Raw genomic sequence first — 16,329 nt, 5'->3', positions numbered from 1 at the left:
CCTCTTCCTCCTCAACAACAGCAGTGAGGGTAATGAAAGCACATGCGTGGTGTCTGCTTTATGTCAGACATGTTGTAGACATTAATTCACTGAATCCTTGCACTGACTCTCTGAAGCAAGGAGTTATTAGCCCCATTCTACAGAAGTGGAAGTTGAGGCCTGGAGCCATTTGCTGCCCGGGCACAAGAACTGGGGGCAATGGGGTGGGATGGGTGGAGAGGGCAACCTTATACTTTTTGTCCCACCTGGACATTTTGAGGAGTGGGAGGGACACGGCCACCTGACTTGGTCAGTGGACCCCCAGCTCTGAAATAAATCTCTCCTCCCCCGCCTCCGTGTTCTCCAAGCCAGGCTGGCGCCCCTACAGTGCTGAGCAGGCCAGCCATGTGGATGTGCACAGGTTACGCTGACACCCCGCCCCATGGTGGCCGGGTGAACCAGCCATGGGGATTAGGGTGTGCAGGGGCTGTGTGGGTGCTGTAAGCCCAGGGCTGGGAGCTGTGTCTCAGAGCTGACCATGATTGACTGGCTGGGCCTCCAGCCTGGACCTGCGCTGTGTGGTTGTGTGACCTGGACCAATCAGTCATTATGCTCCAGAGCATCGAACCCCTCAACACTAAGATAGGACCCCAGAGGGGCAATCAGCCAGGCAAGGGCCAGACCCTCAAGGATTCCAGCCGCTGAGCCCCAAGCAAGGGGCGGTGCTGGTCCTTCTTGAGGTGTCCTGCTAGGAGTCTGGTATCCTCCGTCCTGGGATGGCCACTCTCTAGACCAAGGACTCCCTGATTCCCGCTCAGTCCTGGGCTGTGCCCGGTTCCTGGGCTGGTGATGCCATGTGTGGCCGCCCAGAGTTTAAGCCTCCTGTGGGAGGTGGGTAAGGATTGTCTTGTTAACCTGCAGATTTCCAGGGTTGGCACAATGTCAGATCTGACAAACGAGAAGCATTTGTGTGTTGGGGACCAAGTGGTGGGATGGGGGTGCTGAAGTGGAAGGTTATTTATAGCCATGATGGTAACAACCTAGCACCTCGGTGATGGACAGCAATCGGCGCTTGTCATCACCTGTCTGGGTGGCCTTGGCTGGTGGGACAGGGGCATCACAGAGGCTGAGGTGTGGGTTGGACGTGGTGCAGGCAGAGGCCGGGACAGGTGTGCTGTGACACTGGTGCTGCCCTAGGGAGACTGGAGATGGAGAAGAGTTCCCAGGGGGTGTGCGAGCAATGCAGGGTACCACCCCAGGCCTGGGAGGGTGTTCTTCCAGGAAGTCACTGTGTGTGAGTGAGAGCCAGTAGGAAGGGAGTCAGGCCCGGCTGACAGCTGACATTCTTGCAGATACTGAGAACAAAGCATGCAGTCCCGACGGAGAGCCCCGTGCCGCACAGAGCGAACCCTCCACACCCCGGCAGGAGCCGCTGCCTTCAGAGGAAGCCACGCCGGGGAGCCCTTTGGCCACAGGGACAGACCAGGCCTCCCTGGATGAGCCGCTGGCCTCGGATAACCAGGCAGACGATGCAGGTATTGACTGGACCCTGGGGTTGAGCTGCTCCGAGGATGGCTGTTGACCTGGGTGAGACAAGGATCCTGGCCCACGCTGGGCAGCAGCCTTGGTGGAAGGCTGTCCTTAGAGGCAGCAGGCCTGGTTCATTCCTTTGAGGTGTGGTCAGTGTGACAGCAGCTACTGACCTTTATCGTAACGCTAACGACCCCAAGAGCCAATACTGACCTTTATCATAATGCTGGCGACCCCAAGAGCCAATACTGACCTTTATCATAACGCTGGCGACCCCAAGAGCCAACGCACATGGCTGCTTGTGTGCATGACACCGTTCTAAGTGCTGTCACGTATGTTGGCACGTGGAACCCTGGAAGAACACCCAGATGACTGATGCTGTTGCCCCCTTTCACTTGTTGATGAAAAGGGGCTAAACAGGTAACTCATCCAAGGATTTTTGTTGTTGTTTTAGTTGTAGTCGTGTCTGACTCTTTGTGACACCATGGACTGTACTGCACCAGGCTCCTCTATCCATGGATTCTCCAGGCAAGAATACTGGAGTGGGTTGCTATTTCCTACCCAGAGATCAAGCCCACGTCTCCTGTACTGCAGGCAGATTCTTTACCTTTGAGCCAACCAGGGAAGCTACAAAGGTATAGAACTAGAAACTTGAGAGCAATGTCATTGACATCAGCCTGACCTGGGTTTGAGATGTGACTGAACTCCTCACTGTGTGACCATGGACGAGTCACTTAGCCTCTCTGAACCTGTGTCGTCAACCGAAAATGGGGTCATGTTGCGCACACCTCTTGGGGTTGCTACGGTGAAACCACTTAGCTTAGTTGCCGCTCACACTGAGGGCTCACAAGTGTTTGCTGCTGTCATTGTCACCTTTATCATCATCACTTTTGTCATCATCATTGTGGTGGCACTAGTGGTAAAGAATCTGCCTGCCAATGCAGGAGACTAAGAGATGAGGGTTCAACCCGTGGGTTGGGAAGATCCCCTGGAGAAAGGAATGGCAACCCACTCCAGTATTCTTGCCTGGAGAACCCCATGGACTGAGGAGCCTGGCGGGCTACAGTCCCTGGGGTCACAAAGAGTCAGACACGACTGAGCACACACATACATTGTGGAAAAGTAGCCCTTTGTGGGAGGGCGATGCATTAACTCCTGGTGTTGGGTTGCTTGCCGATGCCCCCCAGAGGCCCTGACACTAACAGCATGCATGTTTGGGGATGTGGGTGCACCTGAGTTTTGCTTTGAACGGGGACTCCCCCGGATCTCTGGCAGTGCTGTAGGTCACAAATCTTGCACCGAGAACATGGACCAGGACTGCCGCTCCAGGCTCTTCTGGAAGCCTGACCTTGAGCAAAGCCCCTTCAGTGAGGAAGTGGATTGAAATCTAATGCAGAGACCTTAAACTCACCACTTCCAACATTGCCTGGGCTTAAAACTCAGGAGCATTCACAAAAATTCACGTGTGTAGCTAGCTGCTTTTCAGCCATCAAAGTCCACGCCCCCTGGGCTCTTGTTCCCACACAGTCACTGTGGCTGGGAGCTGAGAAGATTGGATTCAGTGATTTGGGTTGACTTTGGGCTTTTGTGTTTGGGGTGATTCCTGGATTTGTGTGGATGGTGTGGCATCAGCCATAGAACATTCATGAAAAGTCCTGGGAGGACCCGTTGTTTTGATGTTAAGCAGGACCGGATTCTGTGGGGCTGGGGCTGAGCTCCGGTGTTCCCACGCGTACGTGAATTTAAAGGAAAAGTGGCATTCAGGGAGTGTGTTCTCTGTGTGCTGGATTATCTTAGCCCCATTTTAAAATATTTTATTTTATTTTTGGTTGCGCTGAGTCTTCACTTCTGTATTCAGGTTTTTCTCTATTTGTGGTGAGTCGGGGCTCCTCTCCAGTTGCAGTGCTGGGGCTTCTCCTTGCAGCAGCTTCTCTTATTGCAGAGCACAGGCTCTAGGGCTCACGGGCTCAGGAGTTGTGGTCACAGGCTTAGTTGCCCCACGGTATGTGGGTTCTCAGGTCCCTGACCCGGGGTCGAACCTGTGTCCTCTGCATTACAAGGAGAATCTTTTATCATTTTACTACCAGGGAAGGCCTCCACTTTGTAAAAATTAAATTTACTTATTTTTAATCAAAGAATAATTGCTTTACAATATTGCGTTGTTTTCTGCCAAACACCAGCCTGAGTCAGCTGTAGGGAAGTCCCCCATTTTTTTTAAGATGGACCAGAGAGAATAAGTCACTTCCCTGAGGCCACAGAGCGCATCAGTGGTGAAGCTGGGATTTGATTTCCAGACATGCTCTTAAGTATAACATTCGACAGCCCCAACTATAGCCAGACTTTGCTGTGCTTCTGGCATGTTCTGGAATGTGGGTTGTTCTGTCATCTAGAGGAGGGTCAGCAGATTGCTGGCTACAGGTCAGGCCCAGGCTGCCTTTGTCTGTACAATCAGCTCATGGGCTGGCACCGTGAACCTGGACCAGGCAGAGATAGCACCCTCCCTGTACCCAACACCAGCCTCTCAGCAGGTGTCCGTACATCACCAGTGTCCACTGCTGGGCCTTTTCTGGGAGTTGGCCAGTCTCCTTGCCCATGTCCAAGCGTGCTGGATGTCACTGGGGTTCAGTGAAACTGACCATGGCAGCTTTCCCCCCCAGCCCACCCCATCCTCCTCTCAGGCTGGTCTCTCTCAGCTGGTGGGTAATAACTGGTTATAAAGCAAGCCCCCCCACTCATCAGCATGTCCCAGGCAGAAGGACTTTGACTGGAAGCTCAGTGGATGAGCAGCGACCTCTGCTGGTCAGGACAGGAAGGGACACCCTGAGGGTGGACTTCCAAACGCAGTGAACATGCAAAACTGACATCCGCTTTTAACCCTAAAAAAAAAAAAAAAAAAAATCAACACGGCACTTGAGATGTTAATGTTTCAGCGTCACAGTATTCTGGAATTCAGTGGTAGCGGCATGCTCACACAGGGTATGAAGGAAGATGCTGATTTAGAGAGGAGGTGCTGAGATACCAGTTCCCCAGACTAGGACCCTTCAGACTGGTTGGGGTGTGAGAGCTCAATGTGTGATGAGTTTTGAGGAGAGACTCACAGGAGGTTTGGGCTGCAAGTGCCTTGTGTGTTGAGTCCCAGATCCCTAAGAGCACGTGGAGGACCCACATTCCACCTTGGGCCAGTGGGGTGAGGGGACCTCCACGGGTCTGCTGGAAGCTTACCCTGAGATCTCTCTGGTTGAAGGGCTGTGGCCACTGACTCCCAGAAATCCAGAGCCACCCTGTCCACTAGCTGCATGGTGATTTATATGAATTTAAACCAAAACCAATTTAAAAATCCAGCTCTCCTGTTCCATCAGCCACTGGTCAGGTGCTCACTGGCCAGCGTGGCTGCTGTAGCAGAGAAAGAGGAAGCATTTCCATCATCTGAGAAAGGTCTACTGGGCAACCCTGGGGGTGACAGGTGGCCCCACATCCACCTGGGTGGGTGGCCAGGGGAGTTTGCTCTTTGTGTCCGCCAGCAGAGTTTTCTGCTGAGACCAACAGAGACCTTATAAGCTGTAAAGTCAAGCCCTTTACAGTAAGGTTTGCCGCCCCTATTTTAGACAACAGATTTGGGCCATGATGTGAAAGTGTTAGTCATTCAGTCTTGTCCGACTCTTTGCGACCCTATGGACTGTAGCCCTGTAGCCCACCAGGCTCCTCTGTCTATGGGATTCTCCAGGCAAGAATACTGGAGTGGGTTGCCATTCCTGAGACCTTATAACCTGCAAAGTCAAAGCCCTTTATACAACAGTTTGCCACCCTCTTGTTTAGAGACTTGATTTGGGGCATCATGGGCAGGAGGAAAGGAGCTTGAAGGCCACTGCTGAGGTCCAGGCAGAGGCTGGAGTGGCTGACACTGAGAGGACAGTATTTCTGAGAACTATTTTGGAAGTAGTGTGCCCAGGATGTGTTCATGCATTGGATGGTGAGGAGGACAGGAGAGGGACAGAGTCTTTTGTCCAGTCTGGCTGGACAGCTGCGGGCTGTGGGACCATGAACTGAGTCTGGTGAAGGTGGTGTTCTGTTTTGATCAGTGTTGTTGTCCACAGCTCCTAGGAGGGTGCCTTGGCAAAGACACCTGTGAGATGGATGGGTAGATAAGTGAGAGAGAAGAGGGAGTGGGGAGGGATTTCTCCTGGGAAATCAGGAGATGGGTTTGCCTGTGTTTCATTTTGATGTTGCCCTCCAGACACAGGTGTCAGAGTGGCCAGTAACGGATGAGTCTGGAGCGCTGGGAAAGGGTCAAGGGTCGGCAGAGATGGGATGGATTCCAGCCAGAGGACTGGAGGAGAGAATTAGATGAGAGAGTGAGTTAAGGAGAAGAGGACTGAGGGCTTAGTGCTGGGGCAGTCTGGAGGAGCCTGAGAGGGGCTGAGCAGGTGAGACCAGCGGGAGGGTACCAGGGGACATGGTGTCCAGGAGCCACAGACGAGGGGACAGAGGTGGGAGGGTTGTGCTGAGACAGCCAAGTGGACCTGTTCTGGCCAACAAGGGTGTGAGACCCTGACCCTGGGCTGCTCTGTCTCCTTGTCTCTCGGTGACCCTCCCAAGGGAACCTGTGGAACCCAGTTCAGACATGCCCACCTTGTCCATACTTCCAGGTCCCAGCGAGGAGACCAAGGCCCAGAGGGAGAAACTGGCCTGTTGGAGTGTCCATGGTGACAGGACCCAGGAGACTTAATATCAAACAGCTGTGGGTCTCATGAGGGGCCGCCCTCTCCACGAGACCCCACAGAGCATCTCCTCAGAAGTATAAGTAGTGTCTTCCTCAAGCAGGGGCTCTCAGCCTTGGGCATCCCTCTGGAGGGGACACTGGGCAGCGTCTGGAGACAGTCTGGTTGTCTCACAGCATCTAGTGGATGGAGCCCATGAATGCTGTTCCAAAATGCTTTTCTTCCGGGCAGAGTGGCTTGTAACTGTCCAAAGTGCTGAATAGCTTCTAACAGCCTCTTTGTGATCTCATGGAAGTCTCCCTCCCTCCCTGGTGGTGGGCAGGAGCGGGTATTTTATACAGATGAGGAAACTGAGGTTTAGCGATTAGAAACCAAGGTCACGCTTCTTGAATAAGTTGATCACAACAGAAGAAAAGGATGGATGTGGGAGAGTGGGGAGCCTGAGGCCAGGTGAGTCATTCCTTTGTCACCTGTCTGCCCCGAAACCATGACATGGGGAGCATGCTGGGTGCTCAGAGGATAGGAACCAAGCCTGGAACTAGTCCTTCAAGCTCATGCCAGCCCCACTCCTGGTGCTTGCATCTGCAAGCATGGCCACTGAGGGCCTGGACCAGGAGCATGGCCTCCCAGGAATCAGGGTCCATTGCCCTGCACTGATTTACACAGACCAGGAGACCCAACACAGTCACAGGGCTGCTGCCCATGTGGAGAAAAGGGACAGTTCTCACTCGCCTATGGCTCAACAAGGAAACCACACGTCTGTTTTTACCCAGAAGCAGAACATTTCTTTTAATATTTTTGCAAAACTTTTTTCACTAAAACAATCAGATTTGTAGACTCTTAGAAGTAACAGGTAACAGTTCATAGGATATAACATTAGTCTTGAAGTCTAGGAGTCTTAAAAAAATTTCTATGAACAAATCACACTTTTGAGGACAGTTTTATTGAGTCAGTTGCAGTGTGGTGGATGACCCTAGAGCCCATTATACAGTGTGAAATACAGTCAGAGAAAAACAAATATGTATTTATGTATGTGTGTGTGTATACACACACACACATTCAATCTAGAAAAATGATACTGATGAACCTTTTTGCAGGGAAGGAGTAGAGATGCAGAAGTAGAGAATGGACTTGTAGACGCAGCAGGGGAAGGGGAGAGGGTGGGGCAAGTTGAGAAAGTAGCTTTGACATATACACACTATCATGCATAAAACAGATGAGTAGTGCTGTGTATGCATGCATGCTCAGTCATGTCCAACTCTTGGCAACCCCATGGACTGTACTCTGCCAGTCTCCTCTATCCATGGAATTCTCAACAGGCAAGAATACTGGAGTGGGTTGCCATTTCCTCCTCCAGGGGATCTTCTCCACCCAGGGATCCAACTCATATCTCCTGCATTGGCGGGCAGATTCTTTATTGCTGGACCCTTATGGAAGCCCAGATAGCTAGTGGGAAGCTGCTCTATAACACAGGATGCCTGGCCTGGCTCTCTGTGATGACTTAGAGGGGTGAGTTGGGGGGAAGGGAGGTTCAACAGGGAGGGGAGAGATATATATATATATAATATTTATATTTATTTATATATATATAATATATATATATATATATATATATATACATACATAAAATTGTGACTAACCACATTGTTGTATGGAAGAAACCAAGACAATTTTATACAGCATTTTTCCTCCAATTAAAAAAAATTCAAGTTAAAAGCTAAATAAGGCAGATGTAATAATAACAAAACCATAATGTTTTCATGTGCATATCCATGCAGGATATAAAGTGAGGGTCATGCTGTAATTGCTGTTCTCAGTGATACAAACCTGACTCTGACATCTGCAGTGGGTGGGAAGGGGACATTTCATCAGGATTCGGGAGGCCCAGCCCTTCTGCATTTCCATGAGCTTCACAAGGCAGAAGGTCTGGCCAGAGAGGTCTTCAGCTTCCAACAGGGGCAATAAGAAAATGGAAATGGTGATGACAGTGGGGTGTATGGGACATGCAGTGTCCCTTCTATAGTTTCAGAGATTTGTGAGGACAGGATCAGGCCTGCCTCAGTCAGCACCACGGACAGCACCCCTCCCTGCTAGGCATTCTCCCTGACTGATGATGGGTGAATACTACACAGTGACTTTGGGGCCAGCTTTGCAGAGGGAGTTAGGATCTCCCCCCATAGGTGATTGCAAAGATGAAATTACATGATGTGGGGCAATGCCTTGCCCAGGGCTGGGCACCTGGGATGTGGTCTGAGAGGGTAGGGAGTCTGGGGTCCCAAGGTGGGGATGGGAGGCTGCCTCTCTTCTTGTGTCAGGGAAGAAGAAATGGCAGGTCTGTGTTTGAGCTCCCCTGCACCCCCTGGTCTGATGACTTCAGTTTCCTCTGTAAAGCTGGAGGTGAGGCTGCAAGGGAGGAGGGAGTAAGAAACTGTCGAGGTAGGAGAGACACAGAGAAGGTCTGAAGCTGAGTGACCACAGGATGGAGCAGAGCCAAGGGCGTGGACGGAGGTGGTCCTGAGATGCCAGGATGGGGGTTCCCATGTCACTGCCTTTCTTCCACAATGCTCCACAGTGACAGGAGTCAACAGACGGAGGCTGCATCCAGAGACGGGGTTTTCCTAATTAGCTAAGTGGAGAGGAAGGGTGGCAGAGGGCTTGAGGGGTGTTGGTGAGATGGTGGTTGAGGGATGGATGGTGGAACTTGAGCTGGGGAAAGAGAAGGGGGAAAGGAGAGGGTTGATGGGTGGGGAGAAGGCACAGGGGTGGACAGGCAGTGCTCCTGGAGGGGGAAGAGCCTGACCAGCAGCTGGAAGGAGAGGGGATAGGGGCCTCTGGGCTGGCTGACCCTTCCTCAAAGCTAAACCCCCTGCTTCTCCCTCACCACTCAGCTCACAGGCTCACCCAGTGCAGGGCTGTGGAAAATCTGGCATGGAAAATCAGTGACTCAGGGATTTGAGGGTCTGCAATGTGCTAGGCATGCATGTCGTTGTTGCTTCTTGGTTAAACCTCACAGCAATCCTGGGAGGGACTCTGGCTGTTACTCCAACGTCATCCAATGTGAATGGAGACACAGGAGGTCAGTAACTCATCCAAGGGCACAGAGAAAGTGCAGGGCCAGCTCAGGCCTGATTCCAGAGCCTGTGTTGGTGACCAGCAACCCCAGGTGAGGTGGGAGCCTCAGTACCACAAGCTGAAGGGGGGAAGAGACAGAGTCACCCACACTCTTGAAGTTGTCTCCCTCTTCCTTCCTTCCCTCCTCTCTCTGCTTCTGATGTTTCTGTTGATTGTTGAGCTCACAGGGAATTGTGTGTGTATGGGAAGTGACCCCTCTGTCTCATGATAACAAGCCCACCCAGCCAAAGCCCCTCACTGTCTTCACACCTGCCCCAGTCAGAGAAGCAGCTGTTTGTGACCTCTGTTTTTCCTTTGAACCAGCCAAGGTGTCGTCAGCATCCAGAGAGGAAGAAGCAGACGCCGCCGGCAGCCTCCCACCTAGCACAGACGAGCCCTCTCAAGCCTTAGCTGGGTCCGACTCCCTGGACAGTCCTCCCAGACCCCTGGAGAGATCCGTGGGCCAGCTCCCCAGCCCCCCACTGCTGCCCACCCCACCACCCAAGGCAGGCTCTAGAACCACAAGAAGTGTCACAGGTGGGTCTACGAGCATCCACCCATCCACCCTCTGTCCTTCCTTCTCTCATCCATCCATGCCTCCCACCGGTCCTGGCTGGGCTCCCACTGTGGGCTGGTTCTCACCCTTTGCTTCTGTGAGTGGGGTTCTGGGCAGGTCCTGGGGAGCAGAGCTGGAGGCGGGAGGGCGGCCCTTGTTGAGGAGCTTGGTTGACAGAAGCCGGGACTTGGGGCTCCCTTAAGCAAACATGGGGCAATTGTCAAAGATTTCTTCCAGAATCTGGAGGCAGGAGACACAACCACAGCCTTTCTATCTGGGTACTCAGGTGTCTGACTGTCCTTCTCTGCTTCTGGGTCAGTGTCTGTCTGTCTCTTCTTGCCTCCTCCCTCCCTCCCCTTTACCTCTGTCCCTCCCTCTCATCACCCCCTGTTCTACCTCTCTTCCCCGCCTTCTCTTTCATTCTCTCTCTTCCTTCCCTCCCTCCCCAGCCCTGTCTCCCCTCCCTTTCTTTCTCTCTGTTTCACTTATGATCTCTGTTCACCTCGGTGGGCACTCCGACCAGCAAGGCAGAGCCAGGAATCCACACCAGCGTGTAGAGTGGTAGTCAGAGCGGGAAGCCCAGCTCAGCAGAGACCGCCCCCCTCCCAGGGCATCTCCTTCTGTAGCTTTGGCCACCCTGGCTGAAAGATCCCAGGACCCGGAGACATTGACTTTTCAAGTTTTGGTGCATCTTGTCTCATCACTGCTGGAAACAGGAGACACTGCTGGTCTCAGGAAAAGCAGGCCCTTCACAAAGATATGATTGTTTTTAAGAATAAATCCTTACACTCTGCCTCTGCGGGCAGTGGGCATGAAGGTGACAGCGGATAGCAGAGCTCAGCAGCATTGCTCTAATCCCTGACCACCAGCGATAATATGACGACTCACCACTTGTCAGGAGCTGCCCAGCCCCAGGCACTCCCAGGAGCCCAGCCCTCGATCCCTGGACCAGCCTTTCTAGGGAGGGAACTCTGCCCTCAGCCCCAGACCCCAGTGTCTGCACAGTGAGTGCAGGTGACTGATCAAAGGGACAGTCAGGTGATCTGACCCCCTTCGTCTGCCTCCTGCCTCTTTCTCCATCTCTGGGAATGAGTCAGAGCATTTAGTCCTTGGGTGATGTGGTCACACAGATGAAGTTTTGAGGCAAATAATGCTGTCCTGTATTTTGTTACTATCTTCGCGATAATCCCCATTCCATCCATTGAAACATAAATCAGTTGGAAATCCACTGGCTGAGGCACCATCCCCCCACTTTATTCTGGCTTCTGTGTAATTTGCTTGGAGACTTTCTGCCCGCATTGTGCTTGGACGTGATCAGACCTCAGCCCATTTCGTCTCCCATGACCCCTCCACTCTCCTCACGTCTTAAATCGTGGGTCCTAGGGGCCAGTGGTCAGCTCCTCTGACTTCCACCCGCCCTCAGGGGTGAGGAGTCTGAGGACTGGATTAGGATTGGGAGAGGACAGGAGGGTTGCCTGCTGTGGACTTCTGCCTGGATCTCTTGTAGCTGAGTCTGCATTTTGGCAACTTTGTCTTCATTTCCTTTTCCGGGAAATGTTTGCTTCATCTAGGCGGCAGCAAAGGAGGAGGAGGAAGGGCAGAGGCGCCTGTCAGGAGATAGTCCATGGGGTCAGTCCCACTGAGCACACACACGCGTGGTGTTCAGTACTTTAAAAATATGTTGCCTATTTTTAAAACATCAAAATATGTCTCAGTATTAAACTGAATCACTTTGCTGTACATCTGAAATTTACACAACATTGTAAATCAACTACGTGTGAGTGTTCAGTTGCAAAGTTGTGTTCAGCTCTTTCGCAACCTGTGGACTGCAGCCCACCAGGCTCCTCTATCCATGGGATTTTCCAGGCAAGGATGCTGGAGTGGGTTGCCATTCCCTTCTCCAGGAACCTTCCTGACCCAGGGATCAAACCTGCGTCTCCTGCATTGGCTGGTGGATTCTTTACTGCTGAGCTGCCAGGGAAGCCCAAATCAACTATACTTCAATTTAAAAAAGAAAGAAAGAAAGAAGCATGTTAAAATATGATCAGGAACAACCTGTGGGGCCCTAGGACTTGTCATCAGCCCAGATCTTGTCCTGAGGAGAATGGGAGAGCCTTGATCAGAAGACTCCCACAAGGAGAGGTGCAGATTGCAGGCAGACGTGAGTGGGTGATGGGGAAGCACAGGGAGGCTGTGGTGGTGGTCCAGGCTCAGCAATGGCTGGACAGCTTGGGGAGTTCTTCCAGCTTCCCCAAGAGGAAGCGTGGCTTCAGGATGTTAAGTTTGTTGTAGAGAAATAGGAAGAGAGCTTTCCATGCCCGAGACCTTGCCGAGGGCCTGTGGGCACTGCTGTCTGTAAGGCTCAGGGGTCCCAAGGATAGAGGGGAACTGATCAGGGATGTACCCATCTCCGTCTCTGTGGGGAGGGAGCCTGACACAGCGTCTCAGATAGGATGCTAGTGGGTTCACCTGGCCAGGAGCCCTGCGTCTTCTCTGCTCACAGGCTTCTGTGTTTCAGCAAAGCCCCTCGTCTCTAACCCCAAAGACTTACCTTCTTACTGGCTCTTCTCATGCCCCAGGCCAGGCCACACTCTTCCAAGGCTCTGGCGGGAAAAGTACTGACCCTTCCCTCCGAGGACAGCTTTCCACGCCCACGGGGTCTCCGCATCTCACCACCGTCCACCGGCCTCTGCCCCCCAGCCGCGTCATTGAGGAGCTGCACAGGGCACTGGCCACCAAGCACCGCCAGGACAGGTGAGGGCCTGAACCGCCGTCCAGGGCCAGCCCCCCTCGGGGGAGTCACAGGGGGTGGGTCCAGGCTGGCCTCAGCGCTCTGCTCTCACCGTCCTGGAGTTCTCAGCTGCTGAGCAGGGCGCTCCCTTTTTCGGGTTTGCACTGGGCTCTGCAGCCGGGTGGCAGCTGGTCTCAGTGGCCACATTCTGAGAGGGAGAGGGTGAAAACCAGGCCCTAAGCCCCTGTGTTTCCCCTGGAGGGTCCAGGGACCCAGGGTCGAGTGGGAGCATCACACGAGAGGATCAAGAGGGAGAAGTAGCCGCTATGTTGTCTGGGGACTCTGATCGAGGCCTGTTTTCATCCGGAGAGAGCACAAGTAACCTGCCCGGAAGCTGGCTCTTACTCTTGACCTCACACGCCTCATAGGCTGAAGACTAGTGAGTCATTGGAGGGCAAAACAGATACCAGAACACACATGTGGCTTGGGAAATATTGGACAAAGAAGATGCCCTGCTTGGTTCTTAGGAAATCCTTGATCTGCGCATTGGTTGCGCTGTCTCAGCAGGTTTTATTACAGCATCATTCAGAACAACACATTCTGAGCAACTTTGGGCTGAAAGCCCTGTGAGCCTCTGGCACTTCTTGTCCTGAGTATCAGCTGCACGCACTTGGGGGCCATCTTTGCAAAACCCATTAGAAGTCTTCAGGTCAACTTTGCAGGGTGTTCGGGTGACAGGGACAGTGTATAACCTGAGCTGCATCTCTGCTTCAGTTTCCAAGGCAGGGACAGTAAAGGGTCCCCGAAGAAGCGCGTGGACGTCCGGCTGTCGAGGACATGCAGCGTGGAGCGGGGCAAGGAGCGGGAGGAGGCCTGGAGCTTCGACGGGGCCTCTGACGGTAAGCGGACGGCGGCCAAGGAGTCCGAGGAGAACAAGGAGAACCTGATCCTGAATGTGGAACTCAAGGACGACCTGCTCTTGTATCAGGACGAAGAGGCCCTGAATGACTCCATCATCTCTGGTGAGCAGAGGGTGGGTCTCTTGGGGCAGGAGCCTCCTTCCAGAGGCATGGAGCCCAAGGGCAGGTTTGGGGGTTCTTGGGTGGAGGCCATGTGCCAGAGAGTAGTGGAGAGAGATGCCCCTTTGTATGTGAGCAGGGGCCTGTGGGCTGGCTCAGGGCACAATTAGGAGGAACCCGAGGAAACTTGTTTGATTCTGACAGTCACATATACATTTTCATGTGTATTTGAAAACACAAAAGTGGCTCAGCCAGCGACTGAGAGCATCGATGCCTGGGATGATGTGGCAGGATGTCATTGTGTTGGTGGCACTTGGATTGCCAGCATTTGGAAGATGTGGCAGAAAATGCTAATAAGAAAGCAAGATGAGATGGAAGAGAGAGGAAGGGAGGGCAGGCTGATGCCAGTGGTCATCTCAGAACTACTGTAAACCCAGCAGTGTCTACTTGTTCAGGACCATGTGTCCACCAGGTCCTTGGAGGTCTGTCTGTCCTCACAACATGTTCTCCAGGTTAGAATATTTGCTCAGCCTTACCCTTGAGGATATGGGGGCTCGCAAGACAAAGCATCATAGCCCCTCCTGATAATGGGTACTCAGTCCTGATGTGAGCTGTGCTGAGCGCCGTCTCTTGCAGGAGGGTCAAGAGTGACATGGCTGTAAGGCCTTTAGGGGAGGGTTGTTGTTCCTCCTGAAAGCATCTCGTGGTAACAATCATGACGGTCTGCAGGGAGCTCCTGGGGACCTGGTCCCAGTGTTGATGGAAAACAGGAAGGGTTGGTATTGACTATGACTTGGCTGGTGCTAAGGGGGTCAGGTGGGGGCAGCCGTGACCAGGTGGACAGACCGGGAGCCCAGGACTGGATACTGGCCTTGGCTGTCACCCCCTCCTGTGACCTTGCATCCCTCTGGACCTTGTCCACTTTGGCTGGTGAAGCACTTCTGGGAGCACCAGCCGTAGTGTGTGTGGGGGCGTGGGATGAAGCTAACATGTGGTTGGAAGTGGCTGACGAAAGTCAAACCAGGGTCTTCCTGTCAGAAACCCAGAGCCAAAGACCCTGGACATCTGAGAAGAGGCTGAAGCCTGTGGTGTTTCCCAGACTTACCTGGTAGTGGAACTTTTCCCCTTAAACACACAGGACAGGGTGACGTCTGAGAACGGCTGATGTAGACAGATCGGGGTTGAAGCAGGTCCTTCAACTTCAGAAACAGTGAGGGCTGGACCATCCTCTGTGTGAGCCTGCCCTGTACCTTGTACAGTGTTTGGAGCTTCCCTGGCCTCTGCCTACTGCTCCGTGCTCCCTCTGGCTCAAGGGGAGGATCCTTCCTGCCTCTTTGAGCTGCTGGGGGCTCCAGGTGGTCCTCGCCTTGTGGCTGCGTCAGTCAGATCTCTGCCATCATCTTGCATCAGCTCTTGTGTGTCCTCTCCTTTCCTTATCATGGGATTTAGGGCCCATCTGGATAATCCTGGATGATCTCCTCATTTTAAGATCCTTACCTTAATTACATCTGCAAAAGCAAATTACATCTTTTTTTTTCTTTTCCCCCAAATAAGGTCATGTTCCCAGGTTCTGGGTACAGCAATCTTTGGGGGTGACTGTCTACCTGGAGCGGCTGCTCCTGATGGTGTAACATGTGCCTCTTCTCATGGAGCCAGGGTCACCCCCAAGGCCTTTTACCCCCCACCCCCACCAACCCCATCATCAGGTCCTCAGCTGCGGGACCACCTGCCTTAGTTGGGACTTGCAGCCTGGGCGGGTCCCGCCCCCACCCACCTCTGCCTCCTCCTCACTGATCAGATCAAACTCCCTCACCCTCCACTCTGAAGACAGCACTCTGACCCTTGCTTCAGCACTCCACACAGTTGCGATTTTACCGTGATTTTTGTGATTATCTATCTTCTGAAGTGAAGTGTTCATTGCTCAATTGTGTCTGACTTTGCAACTCTTTGGACTGTAGCCCGCCAGGCTCCTCTGTCCATAGGATTTTCCAGGCAAGAGGACTAGAGTGGGTTACCATGCCCTTCTCCAGGAGATCTTCCCCATCCAGGGATCAAACCTGGGTCTTCTGCATTGGAGGTGGATTCATTCCTGTCTGAGCCTCCAGGGAAGCCTCTCTGTCTCTTCACAAATCTCTCAGTTATTCGATTATTATATGTTTCACTGCTGTCCGCGTGAGGGCTGGTGCCTCTCGTCCATACATTCCCAGTTCTAAGTAGGAGTGTGTGGGTAGCTGCTGGGTGAATGGCTTTGACTGCTGTCTGCCTATCCAGTGGTCCTCCAGCCCATGTCCCCTGAGCTCCAAGAGGTCCCCTATGGACTCAGCACGTCCATTGGGGTCTCAGAGGTGTCTCTGACCTGACCCCTTAGGATCTGAGCTCTTGATCTTTGCCTCCAAACCCAGACTGTTCCCTGTCCCCATGAGCAGGGCCTCTGACTTTCCATGGCCTGGGACCATCTCGCCACTCTTGATCTTGCACCTGACATGCAGTTGGTGCCTCCTTGGAGATGTCAGGCCGATTCTCCTCTGTTGAGCTGCTCCGTCCACTCCTGCCTGGACTCAGCCTCCCCCGGGCCCCCCTGCCTCCGCCATCACCTCTGTTCTAGCCCCTCCACACAAATGGACATCGGGCAATGTCACCTCTTGCTCACACCCCACCAGGAGTTTCCTGAGGGTTTAATGAGGT

At 53.0% G+C, this 16,329-nt stretch overlaps 1 protein-coding gene across 4 annotated transcripts in view; it reads left to right on the top strand.

Moving 5' to 3' along the window:
* The window catches only part of PHACTR3 (phosphatase and actin regulator 3), a 203,409-nt gene that overhangs the window by 123,644 nt on the left and 63,436 nt on the right, over positions 1–16,329 (top strand). For all 4 annotated transcript variants that reach the window (XM_043480277.1, XM_043480276.1, XM_043480275.1 and 1 more), the window contains 4 exons: positions 1,332–1,514; positions 9,663–9,875; positions 12,474–12,648; positions 13,400–13,647. In XM_043480277.1, coding sequence (XP_043336212.1) covers positions 1,332–1,514; positions 9,663–9,875; positions 12,474–12,648; positions 13,400–13,647 — 819 coding nt within the window. The remainder of the gene's footprint in view (positions 1–1,331; positions 1,515–9,662; positions 9,876–12,473; positions 12,649–13,399; positions 13,648–16,329) is intronic.

This window comes from Cervus canadensis, chromosome 10 (genome assembly GCF_019320065.1).
Source record: "Cervus canadensis isolate Bull #8, Minnesota chromosome 10, ASM1932006v1, whole genome shotgun sequence".
Taxonomy (NCBI): domain Eukaryota; kingdom Metazoa; phylum Chordata; class Mammalia; order Artiodactyla; family Cervidae; genus Cervus; species Cervus canadensis.
Note: the sequence above shows the minus strand (reverse complement) of the source record. Positions and strands in the feature narration are given on the sequence as shown.